The 21,102-nt window shown below is 42.1% G+C and overlaps 1 protein-coding gene across 5 annotated transcripts in view; it reads right to left on the bottom strand.

Annotated features, from left to right (window-relative positions):
• The window catches only part of trrap (transformation/transcription domain-associated protein), a 75,652-nt gene that overhangs the window by 42,656 nt on the left and 11,894 nt on the right, over nt 1–21,102 (bottom strand). For 2 of the 5 annotated variants that reach the window (XM_020083093.2, XM_069517444.1), the window contains exons 22-42: nt 20,234–20,385; nt 18,297–18,496; nt 17,811–18,028; nt 17,219–17,416; nt 16,759–17,019; nt 16,414–16,575; nt 16,207–16,303; nt 15,701–15,822; nt 14,011–14,181; nt 13,507–13,575; nt 11,891–11,911; nt 11,223–11,342; nt 10,806–10,925; nt 10,345–10,509; nt 9,997–10,178; nt 9,320–9,518; nt 5,990–6,118; nt 4,022–4,288; nt 3,394–3,600; nt 819–977; nt 18–182 (exon numbers count right to left, since the gene is read on the bottom strand). In XM_020083093.2, the coding sequence (XP_019938652.1) occupies nt 18–182; nt 819–977; nt 3,394–3,600; nt 4,022–4,288; nt 5,990–6,118; nt 9,320–9,518; nt 9,997–10,178; nt 10,345–10,509; nt 10,806–10,925; nt 11,223–11,342; nt 11,891–11,911; nt 13,507–13,575; nt 14,011–14,181; nt 15,701–15,822; nt 16,207–16,303; nt 16,414–16,575; nt 16,759–17,019; nt 17,219–17,416; nt 17,811–18,028; nt 18,297–18,496; nt 20,234–20,385 (3,384 nt within the window). The remainder of the gene's footprint in view (nt 1–17; nt 183–818; nt 978–3,393; nt 3,601–4,021; nt 4,289–5,989; nt 6,119–9,319; nt 9,519–9,996; nt 10,179–10,344; nt 10,510–10,805; nt 10,926–11,222; nt 11,343–11,890; nt 11,912–13,506; nt 13,576–14,010; nt 14,182–15,700; nt 15,823–16,206; nt 16,304–16,413; nt 16,576–16,758; nt 17,020–17,218; nt 17,417–17,810; nt 18,029–18,296; nt 18,497–20,233; nt 20,386–21,102) is intronic. The other 3 variants (XM_020083095.2, XM_020083094.2, XM_020083096.2) reach the window with 3 other exon arrangements.

Raw genomic sequence — 21,102 nt, 5'->3', positions numbered from 1 at the left:
TGCCACATTGTACTTGCATCTGAGAGGTTGTTGGTTGAGCTCACCGTGGAGGCAGCTCCAGTCGCTGTACGGAACCTCTTGACGTCCTGTCCGGCGGCAGCACCTTCCAGAGACATTCCTCTTTTCAAAGCTCCCCCACTGGTTCCTTCACCACCAGTGGCTGCTTCAGCCTCAGACTCCGGCTACCAAACCCAAGAGAGGGAGGGACAGGGTTAAGTTTGATGACGGTTTAATTCACAGTTAAAAAAATATATATACATATGTGTATATCTTGTCAAGCTTTCTGACCAGCTCCTACAAGATTATAAATCATGGGTAGTTATAAAATATGGAAGAGAAAATGTTTTAATTTCTATGATTGAATGGCCTTATCTTGTAAAAGAATCAGTTCTGGGACTATCATAAATAAGCTAGGAAATTATTTTATATAATCAACTGCCCATAGCGATGAATTTGAACTGGGACAAATGTAATTTCCACCGTAGAATTAAGTCGGGAGGAGGCGGCACGAGATTTGACGGAGCTGCCTCGCAATTCTCTGTTCTCTCTCCATTTTCTTCTTCCGACAATGAGTAAGACCTGATCTATCAATCAATGAAAATCTTTAATTTATTATCTAGGGCAGCAGGGCTACATCTGATTAGCCAAATATATTGACACGCAGAGCGTGAATGCATGGCAGACGAAACTTTTATCACAGTTCAAGCGATACGTATATCACACATGTTGACACATTTTTTATATATCGCCCTAATGCAAAACAGTGTCTCTGGATTGAGGTGTGACTGTGTGTGTATTTAAATAATCCAGTTACACACCTGTTGGTCTTTGATTCTCTGTAATTCCCACTTGATGACCACCTCAGCCAGGTCAACAGCCAGTTTCCTTTGCTCTATGGTCACACTGGGGGTGAAGCCCAGACGCTGCATTGCACTGATCATGTGCTGCACCAGGTGATGGCGCACTGGATAGTACACCTGGAAGATAAGAATTGAAGCAAGACTGTGTAAAATTAAAAAAATTGACGATGAAGCAGTGAGTGTAAAAATGCTGAATATCTTGTTCCCTTTAATCGTCTACACAATAACAGACTGTTTTCTTTTTCCTAAAGCATCCATGGCAGACGGTCACTGATGCCAATGCAGTGAGCAGTGATAGTCAAGCATGCTGAGCAGATGGAAGAAGGGTACATACAGAACTCAAACTTTAATATAAAATGACCCTGTAGCTTCAGGCCTGAGTTTTTTTTAATCCTCTACTTTTATCTGGACACTTATGAATTGAATCTACACTCTGCAGAAAAACAGATGCAGAAAGTATGGACAAGGGGAAAATGAGTGATACCTTTTTTCAAGATTACAAGATAACAAAGAACCCCCTATCTTTGTGACACTACCATAAACATTTCTCACCCTTAACTACTCTTAATTACCAACTGGCGCCTACATGGTTCCAAGAAATGGAACCAAAACATTTAGACCCATTTAAAACCCAAAATTGTTATGTGAAATGTAATTAAGCATGAATGTTTTGCTTACTTATTTTACATAGTTTTTTATATTAAAGTCTAAATTTGGTTTGCATAACATCTGAGAGCATCCTCAAATGGAGAGGAGAACCTCACCTCAGAAGAGTGTTTTGCCTCAATGCCACTGTTAAACTGTTTATCATGGTGTTAAATTGACTGCTTTGCCATAATAAGCACATATAAATGAGACTGGTTCCTGTTGCCTTAGCATCCAGACAAAACAATCCTGACCACAAGACCTGTTGCTGGTCTATGTATCGGAAAAGCTGGGTTTTTTTCCCATGTCATTTTGCTTTTCTCACCCTAGAACAACATTTAATGTTTCCAAAGACCCTGTTTGTTTTTTTCTGGTCAACTGAGACTCCCATGAACCGACCACAGCCACTGTCTCACGTCAGCTCCACCTGCCTTCAACTAAAGGAAAAGTGTAATTTCTTCTGCGTTGACTACACTTTGCATGAGTTATCGTCCCAAAATCTAGAGCAAAGTTGAAATGGGTCCTAAGTCTTTCTGAGACACGTCAGAAGAGGCAAACTTTAAAGTCGTATTCCCACTTAGTCTCAAGGACATGATGACACACACTTAGCCCCGAGCATTCAAACTCAAGAGTCACTTAGCTTCATCACAAACTGAACTGGGACTCTGAAACACAGACACACAGGCAGACAAAAGAGCAAGAGATGAGATGTCTATCTGAGGGCTGTTGCCAGTGTCAAAGAATATTAAAGCTTCACACTTTGAGGGTAATTATAGTCAATAGAGCAGGACTTCACAGCCCCTTAATGACGGAGCGGCTAAGCCCTGTCCATCATGTGTGCACACAGAAAAAAAAGCATGCACAGCATCTCTATATTTCTTGATATCTAGCACACGCACACACAGACACGCGCACGCACACGCACACACACACACACACACACACACACACACACACACACACACACACTCATCTGTCTGTCATTATCTCCTCCCCAGTGTAATTATGCTGATGTGATTACATTAGATTAGTCATCTGGCCCAGGGAGAGCAGCCTGTCAGTGAGATAGAGAGGGGAGCTGAGGAAAATGTCAGTCTTCTGCTAAGAGACTGTCGCGCTCTGACTGGCGAGGCAGCGAGCATCAGATGGAGGAGCGAGAGGGCAGAAAGTGTTTCTGAAATTTAAGGAAGATGGCGAACATAAAGGCCAACGATCCTTTGCTGGTGTTGACTCGTACACAGGCGAGACGGCTCTTTGACTTCGCTGAATACTGTGGAGGGTGTGTCTGAGGATGTATCTGTATTAGGGGGATTACAGGCAACAGGCGGTTACTATCAACTTCACTGCCCAGAGTTAATGATCCATCTGTTGACAAGAAGACAACAGAGCACAGCACTATTGTTATGGTTACTGCCAGTATAGAGAACTAATATCATAAAAACTAGTAACTGTGCCAAAAATGATAATCCAGATTTTATTTTCTTGTTTGAGGAGTTGCCATATGATTCAGTTTAAGTAAAAAATTGGCTCTTTCAATCTTTACCCATGTGGTTTCCTACAGTTGTTGAAATCACAATAAGCAGTGAGCTGTCAGAAGCAAGAAATTACTGTGGATGTACACAAGAGTTTCCCTCACTCCTTGTGGCAAAAGCTTCCCTCAAATTACCACAAGATCTAAACTACATGCTGTCAGTAATAAGTCGACCTCATAAAATGTGTGACTCACCAATTATTTTGAGACACAGGGAAAGACATCGGATTTATTTAGACTGTTCTGTCTACACCACCCAGATGAATATGAATATGTTGGGAATCAATACATTCAACTGTGATGGATTTGAAGGAGGATGTTCACTATTGACCAGTGCACTACTGTTAATGTTCTTACCCTGAAGTGCTGCACGATGAGATGCAGTATGTGGACCAGCTGCGGGACTGTGTGTCCCTCCTCTACAATAATTTTCCGGGTCCAGTGGGTTAACATCTGGTGGCCGTCCTCCATGCGGGCGGGCACAGCTGGGGTGAGGATGGCCATGGCCTGCCGTACAATGGCCCGTGCTTCCATGGTGTGGGCCTTCAGCAGGCTGTGAAAGACCTATACAAAGGAAACATACCATGTTTAAAGGAAATGTTTTCTCCTTTTCGTTTTTTTCTTACCCTTTAAATACTGTTCTAGATTTCATTCATATTTCATTGGATTCCAGGCAGTACAGACAAGCACACATTTATTTTCTTGCTCTTTTGTAAAAATACAAACACATACCACATTCTCAATTCCACTATAGTATGATCAATTTCTCCATAGCACCATTCACACAGTAAGTGTCCGGGTAAGTATCTCTATTATGTATTCAGCTGTTGTCATTTCATTTCAGTTGAGTCTTTGTTATCTGGATGATTTTCTTGTTTTTATTTTTTTCTGCATAGTTTTACAAATTCATTGGGTGCATTTTATATCTGCTGAACAAATCCGCCATGTTTTATGTTTTTTCTTCTCTCTTTGAAATCCTCCTCACCTGCAGGACGATCTTCTTGTGAATGGCAAACTTGGCGATGATGTGGGCCAGAAGTAAGTGACCACTGTATTTACAGGCAGGATCCACGCAGGCTTTGGGCAACAGGCACGGCCAGGCAAAGGTCATGAGGCGCCGCAGCTTGCTGTTGCGTGACTTGTTGTTGTCATGAATGTGGTGGGGAGCGTGCTCCACCAGCAGGGTGGAGAACTGCAGCAGGCAGATTCGCAGAGAGTCCAGAAGGTCGGCCTGCTTCTCTGGGTCCAAAACCTGGAAGAGGAAGGGGCCGGGTTAAAAATTGTTCAACAATTAGTGTTTCCAGAGGTGATGAGATGTTTGGTGATTAAAACAAAAACACCTCGACCTGTTATTGTAGCTGTAATTCTTACTAGAGGAAGAAAGTACACTTTCATTCACCGCCGAAAATGACGGGACAGGCATCGGCATCAATGTGAATCTATGTACTGACCAGATATCACATCTTTAAAGTATATTACTTTCACCCAGATGACAATGCAAGATGCAATTTTGCTTTCCTGGAAATCACTTCCTCTTCAGTGCTCCGAAACAGCAGTTGCACTGAAAGCCTCCAGTTTTTAGAGCAGGGAAGAAGTCGTAATTCCCAGAAGTGAAGTGTTAGCCAGAGCTAGTTACAATGTCAGCAATTTGGCAATAATTTTGCTGGAAAGTCCCACAAGTCAAACGGCAACGTGAACCATATGCAAGTCTTCAGTTTTGAGGGGTGGCACGAATGTTGCCAGTTATAAGACTTGCGATAGGTCAAACAAAAATGAAAGCAAACTTCACTTCCATACAGGGGTAGTAGCAGAAAAAGATGGCTGCTGTTGTTATGGAGAGGTCTGTTGAAACTGCTACCGACGCTGTAATAAAACTGGATGGTATATTTTCTCCAAAAGAAGAACGAGCAACACCTGCATGCTGTAGTTTATTTAAGTTCTGAAACTCTCAGCTAAGTCACACTTTTGGTTCATTGCACTGTCTGGCTTTAGGTTTGATAATGTCCCTTGGAAATCTGAAATGAACTGAGAGGTTCCAGAGCCATTCACAGATGCGAATCGCTCTGGCGATGACAGGCTACAAGTATACTGCAGTTGTGAGTAATGTTTGCTTCCAAAAAAATTACATATGAATAACACTTCAGCACAACAGCAAGCTACCTTTTAAGATATCGAGAACCTTTTAAAAAAAAAAACAGCCCTTCAAGTACACACATCACCATCTGAATTCCCTGGAGAGGAGATAGAGCAGACTGAAAGAGGGAGGTAAGTGAGGAAATGAGGTTTAACCAGACCATAGAGGAGCCATTAGCAGCCATTAGGACCGGTGTTAGTCAGTGATGAGATCTGCCACAGCACAAACAAACACGCTGACCTTTAGCATGGTCGTACCATGACATTTACAACAGGAATTATAGTCTGGCCTGATGAATGAAACGTGATGGAAAAGAGGAGGCGGTAGAATGGTTGGAGGGGAAGAAAGAAATTAAGACGGATGAAAGAGACTAAAAAGAAGAAGAGAAAGATAGGATGTCAGCAATTAAGAAGAGGAGAAGAATCAGACCAAGTGGGACGCAGTTGATGATGACGGAGTATGGAGATGTTTTGTACTGATAAAAGATTATGAGAGGAATTGCAGCAGGTAATGAAATCAGAGAGGCTGATGGAGAGACAAAGTCAGCATTTCCGCTATGTTAAAATTATCACCGCTGCTTTCTCTCTTTTTCTCCACATTAGTAACAACAGTCGGTAAATGTGTGTGAACATCTTACGTTAAAACAAGGCATTTGATTGGCTGGTTTACTGCCCCTACCTCAGGAGACGCCACCACTGAGTGTGCTGTGCATTATAACAGACCCGACTAATCGATTACTAAATTAGCTGATTTTTAGAATCGATTATAATGAAGAAAGAAATTGAGAAGAGGAAAGACAATGTCTGAAAGTGTGCATACCTTGGTGATGAAGACACTAGTGATGCTTTCGGGATTGTCTCCTTCAGGGTTTGGCGGTCCAAGCAGCTGCTCACCTTCCCCCTTCTCGAAGCTGAACAAGAAGGCTGGATTCAAGATGTGTTGCAGCACCTAGGAAAAAAAACACATTGGAATGATTATAATGATAAGAGAACCCCAAAACTGTTCTAGTTAATTAAAGGGAAAATGCAACATTCACGCCTTTTAAAATGGATGATTTTACTGAAAGCACTCCTTCAAGAAAGGTGAAACTAATCAGTGAGATCCCCCGGTGTGGTCCTTCCAAAGATGCATTAAAATAAAAATCTGCACAGCTCTCAACGGCGCATTATTAAGTGATTAAAGTTAGAGGGATGCAGACAGATTTATAACAGCAGGAAAAAAAATTGATACATCAACGGGGGGAAAATTTACTCAGAAACATTTAAGACAGACTTCAAGAAGAGAAACATCAAATGCAAACTAAAATGATGGTAATAAAATGTGTGACAGTTAAAAATCTTACAAATTGCAACTCTTGAGAATACTTAAGAAGAGAACATAATTATGTTTCCCTAATTAATACATGAGCATTGAAAGATATAAATCTAAACTACTGCTGAGGGAAGGATTAAAATACTATTTAGTACCCTGTGGGACAGTTGCCAGGTATTTGGGAGTGAAAACAAAGGCCCGATTAGCCAGTAAAATGTAGAATAACCCCACCATGGTACAACTAACGACTGCATTTATTAAAGAAGCTGCTATCTGTTAATGAACCCCATTTCCAATCTATCATTGGGGAGGACAGGGCATTGCTCAGTGCAGAACGAGCTGTGGTAGCATATGTTCCAGCTCCTTCATTAACGCATTACTCACACACGTTCTGCACAATGTATGGGTTGATAGGACTCGTGCTCAAGCAGAAACACACATATACACAGACACGCCCTTAAATGAAGACACAATGCATGTTCATGACTCTTTAAGTTCTCTGATATCAATCACTGTTGGATCACAGAAATGTTTTTGTAATGCCATCCCATTAGAGGATGTGATCCCGCAGGCTGTGTGTTGCTGCACGTGTGCACACTGGGTAAGTAGCCTAGAGCTCTTTCTGTAGGTGTCTTAATTATCTTAAATCATTCCAATACTATTAAACAATAACACACATGGGAGTATGTGTGTGTGGGGCAGTTCTACAAGGGTTCCTAACCAACCACAATAGAAGGCGTAGTGGAACTAGAATAATTTAATGCCACTAACATCTCACCAGGGATTGGCAAATAATGAGTTTTATTGTGAAGTAGCCACAGGAAGTCTTAAGTAATGGTCACCACCAGCACTAAAAGCATTTAAAAACATTTTATTTTGGCAGTGGATCATTCTTAAACCTTGTGTAATGCAATCAACGTTAAACCACTGATTTCAATGCTTCAATAATGTGTTTTCCTTCACATGGATTTGTGATTTGTCTAAATCTGCTTGAAGAGGCTTACTAGTGACTTGAAAAAATTGATTTGATGCTTCAACTTTACATTGATGATACTAGTGCTGCATGTAGATACAGTCCGCTGTTGTAGAAAACTTCTGCTACACTGAATGTCATGTCGGAAAAACAACCAAAAAAACTGCAGAATGTGAAACAGAAGCTCGATGCTCCATGAATTTCATCCACGTGTTTGTTTGTCTGCTTGAAATCTATGAATAGTAGAAAGTTTTGGACCGAAAAAGCAGCACAAAGGCTGTTTTCAGTAAGAACAGTTTGGAAAGAACAAAATATGCAACACAAGACCAGCATGAGGTTAGTGTGTGCTATCACACATAATTCATTGCTGCTATCTCATATTGTCTCTCTCCTTCTCTCTCTCTCACACACATGTTCACACACTTTATTCTGTGTCTTGCTAAAAGTAATAAATTCTTAATCTCAGTGACGCTACACAAGAACACGAACACAAAATACAGAGACACACATGCCCCTATGTTATTATGCTTCTGGGAAAATGCGAAAGGCAATTATTCAAATGTCGGTGGAGGTACCACTCACACTCATTCACCAATCAACACAAACATATTCACAGAGAAACATATCATCTCTCTTACACACACACACACACACACACACACACACACACACACACACACACACACACACACACACACACACACACACACACACACACACACACACACACACACACACACACACACACACACACACACAGCATCTGTTGGGCACCAGAGGAGAACAATTAAGGGAAAAACAACACAGTTCTGTTGGGGTGGTAGTACTGAAGGCTCAGTGCTGCTAAAAATTAAAAGGCAGCATTTGGGCCTGGAACAACAGCAGCACAATTATTCAGCTGGACTCTGCCTGCCTTTTTCCTCTCTCTTTTTCTGGTCCATATGCTGCTAAAGCCACACAAGCTGAAAATTTGCAGGGTGGACTGAGCAGCATCATAGACACAACTGTGTCCTTGGATTGGGAAACATTCGCCAGCTGTAGTGCACAGTTTTGTGTAGTTTCCACGCAGCCATTTGGCTCTTTGCTACCGAGTGCCAGGGCAACCCTTCCCAACTGACCCGTTTTGTACTTAACAGCAGCACTGTTGCTCCTCTGTGCCAGGTCGTGTGCCTGCTACATCTGTGCAAAATATGTGTGTGTGTATGTGTGTGTATGTGTGTGTGTGTGTGTGTGTGTGTGTGTGTGTGTGTGTGTGTGTGTGTGTGTGTGTGTGTGTGTGTGTGCGCATCTGTCTGTGTGTGTATCGGTTGAGCACATGCATTCGAGAGAGTGAGCTTAATTAAAAAGCAGCTCCAACGACTGTAATGCTGGCAGCAGCAGGTCAGGTGGAGGACAGAAGCATTCATCTGTGAGCCTCTGAGGGTCTACAACCAGACAAAATGACCTTCCTGACTCCATCAAAAAACTTCTGCTACAGAATACACCAACCATAAAAGTCACACAGATCAGGTCCCTCAACACCTGCATTTCCCACACTGAAGAAGCACAGAAGGTAAGCTGAGGTGATGCTTGAAGAAGCTACCAACATGTTTTATAATTCATTTTCTAGCTCAGGAATGGGCAGAATCTTCAGCCGGTTGTCAAAATGTGTATTTTTCTATTGCATGGCCAAAAATAAGTACTTCTCTAGTACTGCCATGCCAGAACAGTGGATAAATATAACGACAATGCTGCCAATGTCATCACACATCACAAGTCCCTTGAAATGTTAGTATTTCAACAGATATAACGACAACATATAACATTTTAAACATTGTACACAAACATTCATATCTATCCACCAATCTAATGCTCAATGTGCATACCTTTGCTTTGAGCTCATCATTGAAGTGTGGGTCATTGAACTCGACAAAGCGGAAGAACAGGGCCCGTTTCTGGGCAATAGAGTAGTTCCTGGGAATCTCCTCCTCCATGTATTCCTTCAGGAAGGTCATGTTGCACAAGAAACGACCCGTAAAGGCCCGCAGCAGCTGGAACAGCAGCTCAATCTCGGAGTAGTTACGCCTATGGAGGAAATATAGAGTGCACAGGTGGCAGGAGATATGTCTCATGTGAACATGTCATACTGTGTGGCATAGTTTTCAAATAGACGTTGATAATAATGCGATTCTGCTAATGAACATTAAACGAAGGTTGACTGAACACATGCAATCTAAAATGAATGCCTGGAGTGATTGGGGGTTAATTGCAGGGTCTAAAATAAACTGCTGTGTGTCTAGTGTCAGTGGGGGAGGAAGTCATTTGTGATTGGAATAACACTTTAGTTTGTTTGAATTACTGGCTTGTGGTCCTTACACAAGCTAATAATGTGTTTTACACTCATTAATACTGTGTTAATTTTAGAGTAATGCTCAGTCCAAAGTTTCATCTGCAGTAGGGAGGACAGACTCGACAGTTCCCCCGTCATCTGATCTAAAAAAACAACTTTGGGTGACATTTAGACGTGTTTCATTCCCATTAAAATTTAAATGACTGTACATACTTGCAGTAGCTCAGCAGGCAGTAGGCCAGCAGCTTTGGCTCCTTCCAGTTAGTGGCAGCCATGTTGTCTTTGCGATGTCTCTCCTGGAAGGCTTCGCTGACCCAAACTCGTCTGAGCTGGCTGACCAGGGAGTGTTGCCCTGCCAGCCAACCTTCATCATTCTTCACAATGATGCTGATGATCTACAAAGACAGGAAGAAAAAAAAAAGGGTAGAGGTTAAATGGTTGAATGGTTGAATTACTCAGAGTTCACTTTACAAAGATGTACATCTGACCTGCCATTAAATGTGTGTAGGTGTGTGTGACGGATGTTTACCTTAACAGAACTGTGAATGAAAATGTGTTTACCTTAATGGCTTGGAACTGCAGGTCCAGTCTGGCTGTGGTGGTGGAGGGAGACCCAGGGCGAACAGTTGCTGCAGTACTGGCAGGAACCAGCAGGGGGACGAAGCGATTGGGATTAGAGGCCAGCACGTCTCTTAGCGGCTTGGCATCTTTGTGTTTCAGGAAACTCTGCATATGAACAAACACACAAACTGTAGCTATAACACAACATTACAGTACATTCACTGCACTGGCTCAACAACTGTTACAACACATTCAAGGAAACATGAAAAACTACAATTCGAAACAGGGAGTGATCCGTCTAGATTTGGTTTAAAAAAGGACCACTGAGCCTCACAACAGCCAATATATCCCTGATTATAGCCCATTACTGAGGCAGCAAAAAAAGCAAAATGCTGTTCTAATGGCAAGTGTGTCATTGAAATGACTGAGGGGGCTGCAGCTAAGAGCTGCCGGCATCTGACCATGAACATGCGGCTCCACTGGGGGTCGTTGAGCGTAGCCTCCATCATGAACAGCTCTACTGTTTGAGACGGGTGACGTGTCAGAAACTTGATCAAGGGCTCCCTGAATGGACTGCCGGCCTGGCACAGGAGGGATGAGAAGAGAACCACAGAGGAAATAGACAGAAAAAAAGGAAAGATGGGAATCAAATCATGAACACAAATACAGATTTAGATCACTTTCTCTTGCAGATCTTTGTTCGCTGTGACATCCATTAAAGCATAACTATGATCCTTTTCATTTTTATCAAGCTTTTTCAGCAGTGCTGTAGAATTTACTTGCTTCTCCTCACACTCTGCACATTTATGACGTATTTTAAGCCACTACTTCTAAAGTAGGGCTTTAAGTCCGTATAAAGAATGAAGCTGCTGTCCTACCTCTATGAGCATGGCTCTCTCTGTCTTCATGACGACCTCCAGAAGAGGTTTGACCAGAGTCTGCGGTGCGGCGGGGATCAGGTGGAAAAGGTTAATGATGGCAGAACAGATCTTCATCTCCTACAGAGAGAGGCAGAAAAAAAGAGAACAGACGGGAGAAGGGAGCAGATGAAACTTTTGGAAACATGATGGGATAAGACATGGACATAATTTCTGACAGACACTCTTGATGGACAGCCACTGTGGAAAGACGAGGATGAATTTTAGTCAATAGACTGAAAATGACATCTGTCATCATTGGGTTTTAAACTTCCACCATGAACGGTGCAGAGGACCAGAGTCACATGAGTTCTTGTATTAAAAGCACAGACTACAAACACATAAAAGGACAACATGTATTACTATCTTCATAAAACTTGCATTAGCAATATCTAAAGGATAGAACTGGACATTTTAATCAGTCAAAACATGAGGTTAGATCAAAGCTGAGATGGCGGTAACATTTCTGGAGACGACAACAGACACACGGACATAGAAATACTGGGTGACTTCACCAGCACTACTACCACAACATTGCTTCAGTTCACCAGCACAACATTGGTTAAACTACGTTTCAATCACTGATAGAGAGTCACCAACAGAGGGCGCAAATCCAGGTCACATCTCACCTCAACGCCCTCCAACGCAGGCTGTACCGGAATGGGAGACAATGATCAAAGTCAGCAAAGCAGTATGTGTGCATTTTTGTGTGGCTGTGTGTTGTCTGTCTCTGTTCCATATGGAAGGTGAAGAGATAAGACAGGGTGACAGTGAAATGAATGGGACAGCAGCAGCAGCTTTTATCAATGACCACGGGTGGACAAAACAGTGCAGGGCCATAGTGGAATGTGCATAAAACTAGATTTAGGTGCACTGAAAAAAAAATGCATTGCACCTTTTGGCACCACAATAATACATTTTTATACGTTTTATACAGTTCTGATAAATGCTTAGGTAATGTAAGGATATTTCATTGTACAATAACAATATGCCTGGATATAAAAGAAATGATCAGAGAACTAAAGCTGTAAACTGAACAAGGAAACCTCTAACTGCATTATTCAAAATATTAGAGTAGGCATGTCACAATTCCAAATTTTGTTGGATGATATTTTGTTCTACTGGTATAATGATAATATTATAGCATAATAATGCAAATTCACCCTTTCAAAGAGTAATAGACTTAATTCGAAATAAAATTCAGTCTGACATTTGAATTAGAGTTAAACATATTAAAATATCCTAAATAAATAAAACATCAATAAAATAAACCACAGACAACACAAGACAATAAATAAAATGGACTCTCTAGCTCAGTTAACAAAAACGGATCCTGAATCAGCGGTTTAAATGTTTTTTGTAATTGCAGTCCGTCGTGGAAACCCTCTATTTATACTTTTTGTCACCACTGCATAACAAACAGCATCATTCACGCTAACGAACTTTCCTCTGTTCTATCTCCACTTCACCGTCTGCGTGTGAGTGAGTGGGGGCGGCCCCCCCCCCAATTCCAGCTCTATACTCATGCTCATTACTCTACTCCATATTCCCCTCCTCCCTGTAAAAACCCTTCATCATGCCTACATGTCGTCCGACCATCCCTCTCAGCCCTCTCCATCCCTTGTTCTCCAGTTTTTGCCTTTATCAGGCTTGGCTAATTGACCCTGTGACCCTTGCTTTGTTGTCACTGCCAGCATTGCTGTCAACAGGCACAAAGACCACGAGCTGGAAGGAGGGAGAGACAAAGGGCCAATTTGCATCTAATTAAGCCCATCATTTTGAGATGGGGTAAGAAGAAAAAAATGGCTTTTATTTCTCCTAGGGGGAGGCAGCTGTTTTACCCCCCCCCTTTCTCTCTCACCTTTTCTCTGCCTTTACAAGGTTATCTGTCGGGAAGATAATGAGACGACACAGCGCTGGGCCCACCACCGCCTGCCTGGCGCCTAATTAATCATTGATTGTAATATGGCCACTCACAACTCATCTGGGAGGAGGCCACATTGAGGAGGTGTTGCATATATGTGATTATGGCTTTGTGTGTGTGAGGGGCAATTTCTTTCCCACTTTTGTGCAAGCTATTTGGTTTAGGCAGAATACAGCTGTACTGCAGTAAAGCAGGATTTCAACTGATCACGCTGAAAGAAACAACACACATCCTCACGCGTGATGAAAGTTTTGCGTTTGTAATACATTTCTCGGTGATGTAAAGTATTGGTATAGGGCACAGTAAACAGTGTATACTTACACTGCCATCGCTGCGCTGGCCTCCCTTGTGTGTCATTACAACCACCTCCATCCACTTCCTCAGGTGTTGCTGAGAATGACAGAGGCAACAAGATAAGATTTAGACTGTATTTGGACTTTATGTAAGTAGTAGTAGTGGTGTGTGCATGTGTCTAGCTCAATAAGCAGAACATGGCACCAGCAAGGACAGAATAAGTAAATAACTCAAGACATCCAAGTAATAAATAAATAATCTTAAATAACTATTCAACCCCATAAGTATTAAATTATGACACAGCTGTATTTCCATCGATTTCAAATATTTACTAGCATATGTTACACTGAAATAAACTGTGGCCGTCCACATCTTTAGCCACAGTCTTGTAGGTGTTGTATTTATAATGAAAGTATTGTTTTACTCCTGTCTGTTATGGTTTTGAAGACAAACATTAATGCATTTTTATGATTTAGCACAATAATCTAGTAATTGCTCATAAACCAACCAACAGACTTTGGGGTTTCTCACCATCATCTGATCACAGAACTTGTCGTTGAAAGAGTTGGGGAAAAGGCGTGTGACCGAGGTGAGGCGGTTCACCACGTTGAGCGTCAGGCTGCGGTAGTCCCCCAGCATCATTAGTAAGGGGCGCATGTGAGTGTGGATCTGGTCCACCTCAATGGTAGCACCTTCCAGGAACTAAAATAGAAGACAGGATTTGCACTGTTAAACATGTCAAATAAACGATTCTTAAATTAATTATAATCCAGAATATGCTTCTACTGAATTGACAAATTATTTATCTCTTAAAATCATAGCTCAAAATACAGGCTTGTGTTGTGTGTGTGATGGGTTATGCGTAAATTATTATTCATATTAGATGTAAAACTATAAATCAAATCTTTTTAATTTGCCATCCACACATTTTCCTCCACATCAGACCAGGCCTTGTCGGGTTTTCTAGCACCCATGAACTGCTCACTACCCCTGTGTCTCCATTAAGGAACTAAGGCCACTCAAATGAGGGCATTGCCAGACTTAAACAAGCACACATGCCATCACTGAATGGTGATGATGCACACCCACAACCTCACAAAGACGTGAGGGGAATGATGCATGGCAGCCACATTCATTTTCCTCTCAGTGCTGAGAACAAACACTCCATCCTGTATCGATTGGGCCATGGCAACGCTCATTAGCGCTAGCAGGGCAGAGATGAAAGAATGGAGGGAGATCAGAGAAAGTCGGGGCCAAAAGAAAAATAAAATAAAATAAATAAATCACAGGATAGTGAAAAGGAGTGACAGCAGTAAGGGAAGAAAATGAAGGTCGCAGAAATAGAAGGAAAATGGGCATGAAACTTGGGGCTAAATGGATAGAGGTTGCGATGATATGGATACTTTGATGAATAGCGGCCGGCCTGGTTCAGGGAGAGTGTGATAAAGGAGAGGGAGGTCTATATGAAGACAACTGGGTGGGGAAATAGTACGAGAGTAGGATTAACAAAGGACTTTGAAGATGGCACATGACCTTAGTGATATAGATAAAGGCGCTAATAGAGCAAAAATGACAAAAAGCAAGATCATTTAAAAAAAATCTATGCTAAACAACTAACATAAAGACTCACAGAAATAAATTAAGAGATGAAAGCATAGGGGTGACATGGGAGAGGCTTTAATCCAGATTTAGAAAGATCATGTCAGTGGCTCTCAGGCTCCTCTTGCTCAAAAGGATTTGCAATTGAAGTGAGTGATGTAACACAGGTCTGAGCTTTCTAAGCAAATGAATTAGGAGTCTTGAAATGAATTCCCAAACAATTGAAAACTGGGAGGAACTGTAAAAATGTGATGCTCGAAGTGAAGTCAAAGTAAAGATGGTGTTGCCTGGCAACAAACAACTTGCAAAAGCTGGTAGATTGTGGATCATGAACATTTTTTAATTTCAAAATGTGGTCTCCCTGAAGATTTCACCAGCTTTTGTGTGAATGCAAACCATACAAAAAGCCAAACTACACACTGCCCTCTTGGGTTTTGTGTAAGATGACATGATGATAAAATCATTTTAATGATCTTGGAAATATGAGAAATGATTGAGTTCTTAAAAAGTGTCTATACTAAAAAACATTGCAGTGGTGATACCTGGTAAGATTGGTTTGAGAGGCTTAATCCGTTCCCATGCATCATAATCAAATAAGTTTTCACTTAGTTGTGACACTGACCTTCCTCATGCACGCCTCTCCTGCTTCCTGTAGTTCATTGTTGGTGGAGTTGAGGGCTTTGAACAGAGCGGCAATAATCTTCTCTCTGGACTGTGGCAGGTAATTACAGGCTGCCAGGGCATCTACAAAGGAAAGTACAAACAAAATGATAAGTCAAATCAATAAAATAATCCAAACAAAACAGGAGTCGGATCAGTTAATAAATCACTTAGTTAAATAAACTAAGATTTTGGTGAATAAATCAATAATCCAGTTTCACAGAGGTGAAATAAAGATACAGTCAACAATATTATCCAAACAAATCTCAGCAAAGAAGAAAGTCAGTAGACAAATAAAAATGTATAAAAACATTTATTAAAATCTATTTCACTAAGATTGAAGATTATTCTTTGCAATAATTACAATAATTAAGCAAAATTTCTAGTAAAAACATAACATAAGTCAAAAAAGCATCAATCACAAAACTCCAGTAATAAACCACTTTAGGTTAGGTGGGTTCTACTCACTGAGGGCAGCGATGCGGAGGGGAACCAGGGAGGGAAGACTCTTGTAACATGGCAGCTTCATCAGAGCAGCATCCTCTGCCTCACACAGGTTTAACAGCTTGAATGGGTGGGGAAAAAAACACAGAAGTTAATCATTATTATTATTATGATGTATTAAGAAAGAAAAGGAGGTTTTCTTGATGACAATGACTCCTGCGTCTTGCATACCTCTGTGTAGAACACCTTGTGCTCCATGACATTGAGGTCCATTGTAAAGAGGCGGGGCTGCAGGGTGGTGCAAAACGTGTTGCCCTCCATCAGGCCAATCTGGGCATTGGCAGGCTGGTGGCGGAGCAGGTGTTTCTTGGGGGGAACCATATCTTGCAACACCTGGAGAGAAGGGAGCCCCATTAGAACAGAGTTAATGTGGATTAAAAGATATTTTGGATTTGATTCCCTGGTTTTGCTTCAAAATTGACAGAAAATTATTCCCTTATTGTGAGCTATTCTTTGTTAATTACTTTTGTTAACTGGCACTGCATTAAATCACAATAAACACTTCCTTGGTTTCACCTCTTTGTGTGGTTCCATGATGACGGTTACACTCTTGCCAGTGACCTGTGCCAGCACCTGCAGGGAGTGCATGGCCTGCTTTCTGACAGTGGAGTTCGGGGAGGTGACCTCTCGGACCAGGTCGTGTGTGACCATGTGGAAAGACTTGTCCTGGGCAGCCAGCAGCTCCTCAGTCTTTTCTTCGTCTTTTAGTGGCGTGGCACAGCGCACCAGCAACTGCTCCAGGGTGGTCTTCGCCATGGCAACCGCTCCGTTTGACACCTGTGTGAAAATCGGTTTGTAAATGCAGTAAAGAGCAAGGATCGAATTGTTACACAGTTTTTTTTTTAAATATCATGGCAGGGAAAAAGGCGACAAAAGATGGAGGTATTTTTCCACTCAGTTATTAACAAAAGACATAACTTATATTACTTTTGGAATTATTTGCTTAATACTTGATTATGCATTCATTTTCTCTCACCTCTCCTGTGAGGTCCATCATGACAAAGAGCAGGGCCTTAAGAAAGGTGAGCTGGTTCTGTAGCACCCAGATCAGAGGGAGTCTCTCCATCAGGAACTTGATGGACACCACGCCACCAAGCTTGGCGTACCAGGCCTGCTCATAGCAGCAGGCGCAAAGACGTTCCACAATGTACGAGAACAAGGGCAGCTGACAAGCCTGCAGGTGAAGACCAGAGGCCAGGATGATTTATTGATTCCCATTGAAGAACTACTAGAGCAGTGTCAATCAAGCTGAAGGAGTCACTGTGTGCCAATTTTCTTGACACCTCTTCCAAAAAAACATCACTGTCGGAAGTGCACTTCCTTGGGTCACAGCAATAGCAGTTGTCGAGGAATTATAAATACAGTCAGACACAAATGTTTCCTGTTTGTTACATATATAAATGCAGCAATTAAACATTTTATTAATTTAAAAGTGACATAACGTCTGAAGTTATCTTAATGGCCAACACAGTTTATCTCAACTGCAAAACAATGGGTACAATCATCCTTAGTCCAAATGTCTTTATTAAATCACTGAACTGTCCAACATCCTCCTACCAGTTACTTACCCTCTCCTTGGACCCGAGGATGATGCTGGCCACGTCAAAAATGACAGCCAGTGCCACCTCTCCGATCTTACACAGCTCTTTCTCCTCGTAGGCCATGCAGATAGCTATGGCATCAATCAAAACCAATGGATCCATGCCCTTTGAGCCATTCTCCTCACTGTGGAACATGGCAGTGCTTGGCTGGCTGCCTAACTGGTAGCACTGCAGCAAGAACGGACCTGGGATGAAGGGACAGGACAAAATGTTTTTTATTATATTATTATTATAAATTAATGTTTTACATTTTTAAAAAAGTAAGAGATTTAGAAGTCCATGTAACTTTCACATTTAAATGCGTGAATTTGTAAAAGAAATTGTAATAAATTCAGAGAAAGAACAAAATTGGAAAGTGATTGATTTTCCTGCGCAGCTGGGGAGGAACACCAATGCCAGGGTAAAACAAAAAAGCTAATATTAGATGAAGAGAGTACAGCAGCAGAGCCTCACCACACTGCTGAGCCACAGCGACCATGGTGTAATGGCGAATCAGGCTGGCTACGAAGGGCAGCGCGCTGGGCCTCAGGTCCTTTATCACCGCAGACATGAATGCCCCAGTCAGGGCCTGTTCAAACGTTCTGCGGGCAGGCGTGTCTTGTGCTTTGTAGCGGTGAGAGATGATGACATTGGGGATCCACTTCTCAGTGAAGCTAATGGGGGAGAAAACACACAATGAATTAGAGGATTACATATTAACAAGGACAACATATTAATATATGACAGTTGCAATGAAACTTTCTTTGAACCCAACGCCCAAAAATAATTCAATCGTTTGAGTTCAGCCCAAGCAAATAATATGTCAAAGTAAAGATCCATTTCCAAAGCCTGTCAGCAGCCCCCAACCCTGTATCTCTGATTCCATTTGTCCTTAAATTTCCTCCGAGTTCCCTCCGCCTATACTCCTTTTCTCTACTCCTAATTCTGCCTCTCTCTTTGTCCCCTGTTGGTATTTTTGTTATTTACTGCAGCTGAAGGCAACTGGGCCGTGGTGTGATTGAGCAGCTGTTTTCTCCATGCTTGAGCTTGTGTTTTATAATGCCACACGCCAGGGGCAGACCTGATGGATCACTTCATTTCATTATTGCCATTTAAAAGACTGCTCTTTGGAGGAAGAGAGAGAAGAATTGGGCTGGGGGAACGGATAGGAATAGAAAGAGGCGAGCAAGGAACGTGGCGGGTGGAGAAAGTGTGGTGGTATGGTTGACAGAATGTCAGCTCAATTGCCCTTCATTCATTCAGGGGCCTGCCACTCCAGTGCTGCTACGTTTCCCCCAGTTGGCATTTAATGAATTGCTCCGTGTCTCTTTCATTTCTAAAGCTATATTTACAGTGACCAAACACCGAGACAATGAGAGACAGTGGGAGGAATATGAAGGTGCAGAAAGAGAAGGAGAAAAAAGATCCTTTACGAGAGAGACACTGCAAATCGAGACATCTGACAAGATGAGGCAGAAGAGCAGCCCCCCTGATCATAACTGACACACTTCATTATCCCCACAGAAATGTTCTCACAGACGTATTCATGTTCGTGTGTGTGTTAGTGCGTAATGACAGGAGAGTGTAAGGGGCATGGTGTAGCGTAAACAGACAGGGGAAAGTCAATTAGCTCCTGCCCAGGGATCAATGATGGTAATGTGTCTGACCCACCAGACAACCACCCCCCTACGCCCTTCCTGTTTGTCTGTTCATGTATGTGTCTCAGCCACTCAGTGAAGTCTGCCAGAGGGTGGGTGGGTGAGGCGGGGGGTCTCTGCAAGTGTGTAATTAGCAATTCCTGCTTCCGAGACAGAACTATTGAAGCAGTTTGTGTTGGGGGGAGAGAGTGGTGAAGACTTGATGCAAGAGACTGAAAAGTAGGGCATGTCAGCAAGTGGCAGGACAGGGGTGGAGGTGGTCAGGAAGCGATGTAGAGCTGGTGTAGTGGTGGGTGGGGTTGGGACATGACAGACAGGAAGGAGAAGGGGTAAACAGTACACATGGTGTAGAGGTGAAATTCAAATTGAGCCAAGGAAAGGTTAAAGAGGGGAATGATTGAATGGAGATCTGGTTGTTTACGGTTGGGTGCGTGACACCTCCTGTCACTCATGTAGACTCAAATCTAGGGTTGGTAATCCTAAGAAAAACTAGCATGTGAAGGCTACACTTCCAAAAAAGGCATCTGATACATCCCACCCCCTCCCATTGGCCCTCCCATCAAAGCTATGCCCCCGAAAGACATGAAAGCACATTGCCTGACAACTGATTTAAGCCGATTTTTCCGTGATTCACTGGCTAACCAACATTTTTACTGCCCCTTTTGGCACCGGAATAATACACATTTTCATGTCAGTTCCCATTTATATTGGTTATTTTCTACATATTATCTTTAAACAAGAATGCTGACTTACTTTGGATGAGACAGGAGTTGGTAGAGAGCGTGCTTGTTGTCATCCAGACTGGTCATGGCCACCAGGAAACACTTGATGACCTCCCAGGCCTGTCGTCTGTAGTAGGGCTCTGTGTTGGCGCTCTTCAGACAGTCAAGAGCTGTCTCGATTGCCTTGAGAGGTATAGCAGACAAAATCTTAATTAGTTTGTTTGTGAAATTAGGAACGTTTCCATGATGCAAACTGATAATACTCCATTTCTAACATGGGAATTGGACTGCAGTATATGAGATTTATTTGCACGAAGTAACACGGGTACCATCTGGCCAAGAAAAGGTCAGTATGTTTTCTATATTATGGGCTGAATAGCCACAGGAACCAGGCAATTGAAAGTGGGGAAAATGAACTAATTAACGCCACTCAGAACAGAGAGGAGAAGATTAGGAGAATGCAAGAATAGATGGAGAATGAGAGGAGAGATGAGAGCACAGCATAATTGAATTGTAGACCTGTCAGTGTATTAGGATATCAGGGTATTTCTGTCAGGGCTGGGACTCAGGAAATCTATTACAAGTACATGCAGAGTTTTCAGACAGTTCCCCGGCTCTGTCAGTTTTAACACACTTAATTGTGTTATATATATTTAAAAATGGATACAACTGGCATTTTTTCAAAAATCTGGAGTGAGCCCATGTCAGATTACAGCAGGAGAATGACTGGAAAATTGACAGGAAGCAAGTGGACGTCTGTAACACACAATGGATGCGAAACTGGAGGAATACAAAAAAAAAAGATGTGCTGTACACGTAGAGGACACTGATGACAATATCAATTAGGAAACACAAGATTCAAGAACTTTTGGTGATAAGGAGCGATGCCGAAATTCTCAA

The sequence above is a fragment of the Paralichthys olivaceus genome, chromosome 21, assembly GCF_024713975.1.
Source record: "Paralichthys olivaceus isolate ysfri-2021 chromosome 21, ASM2471397v2, whole genome shotgun sequence".
Lineage (NCBI taxonomy): Eukaryota > Metazoa > Chordata > Actinopteri > Pleuronectiformes > Paralichthyidae > Paralichthys > Paralichthys olivaceus.
The sequence above is the reverse complement of the archived record's forward strand: the minus strand, read 5'-3'. Positions and strand labels throughout refer to the sequence as shown.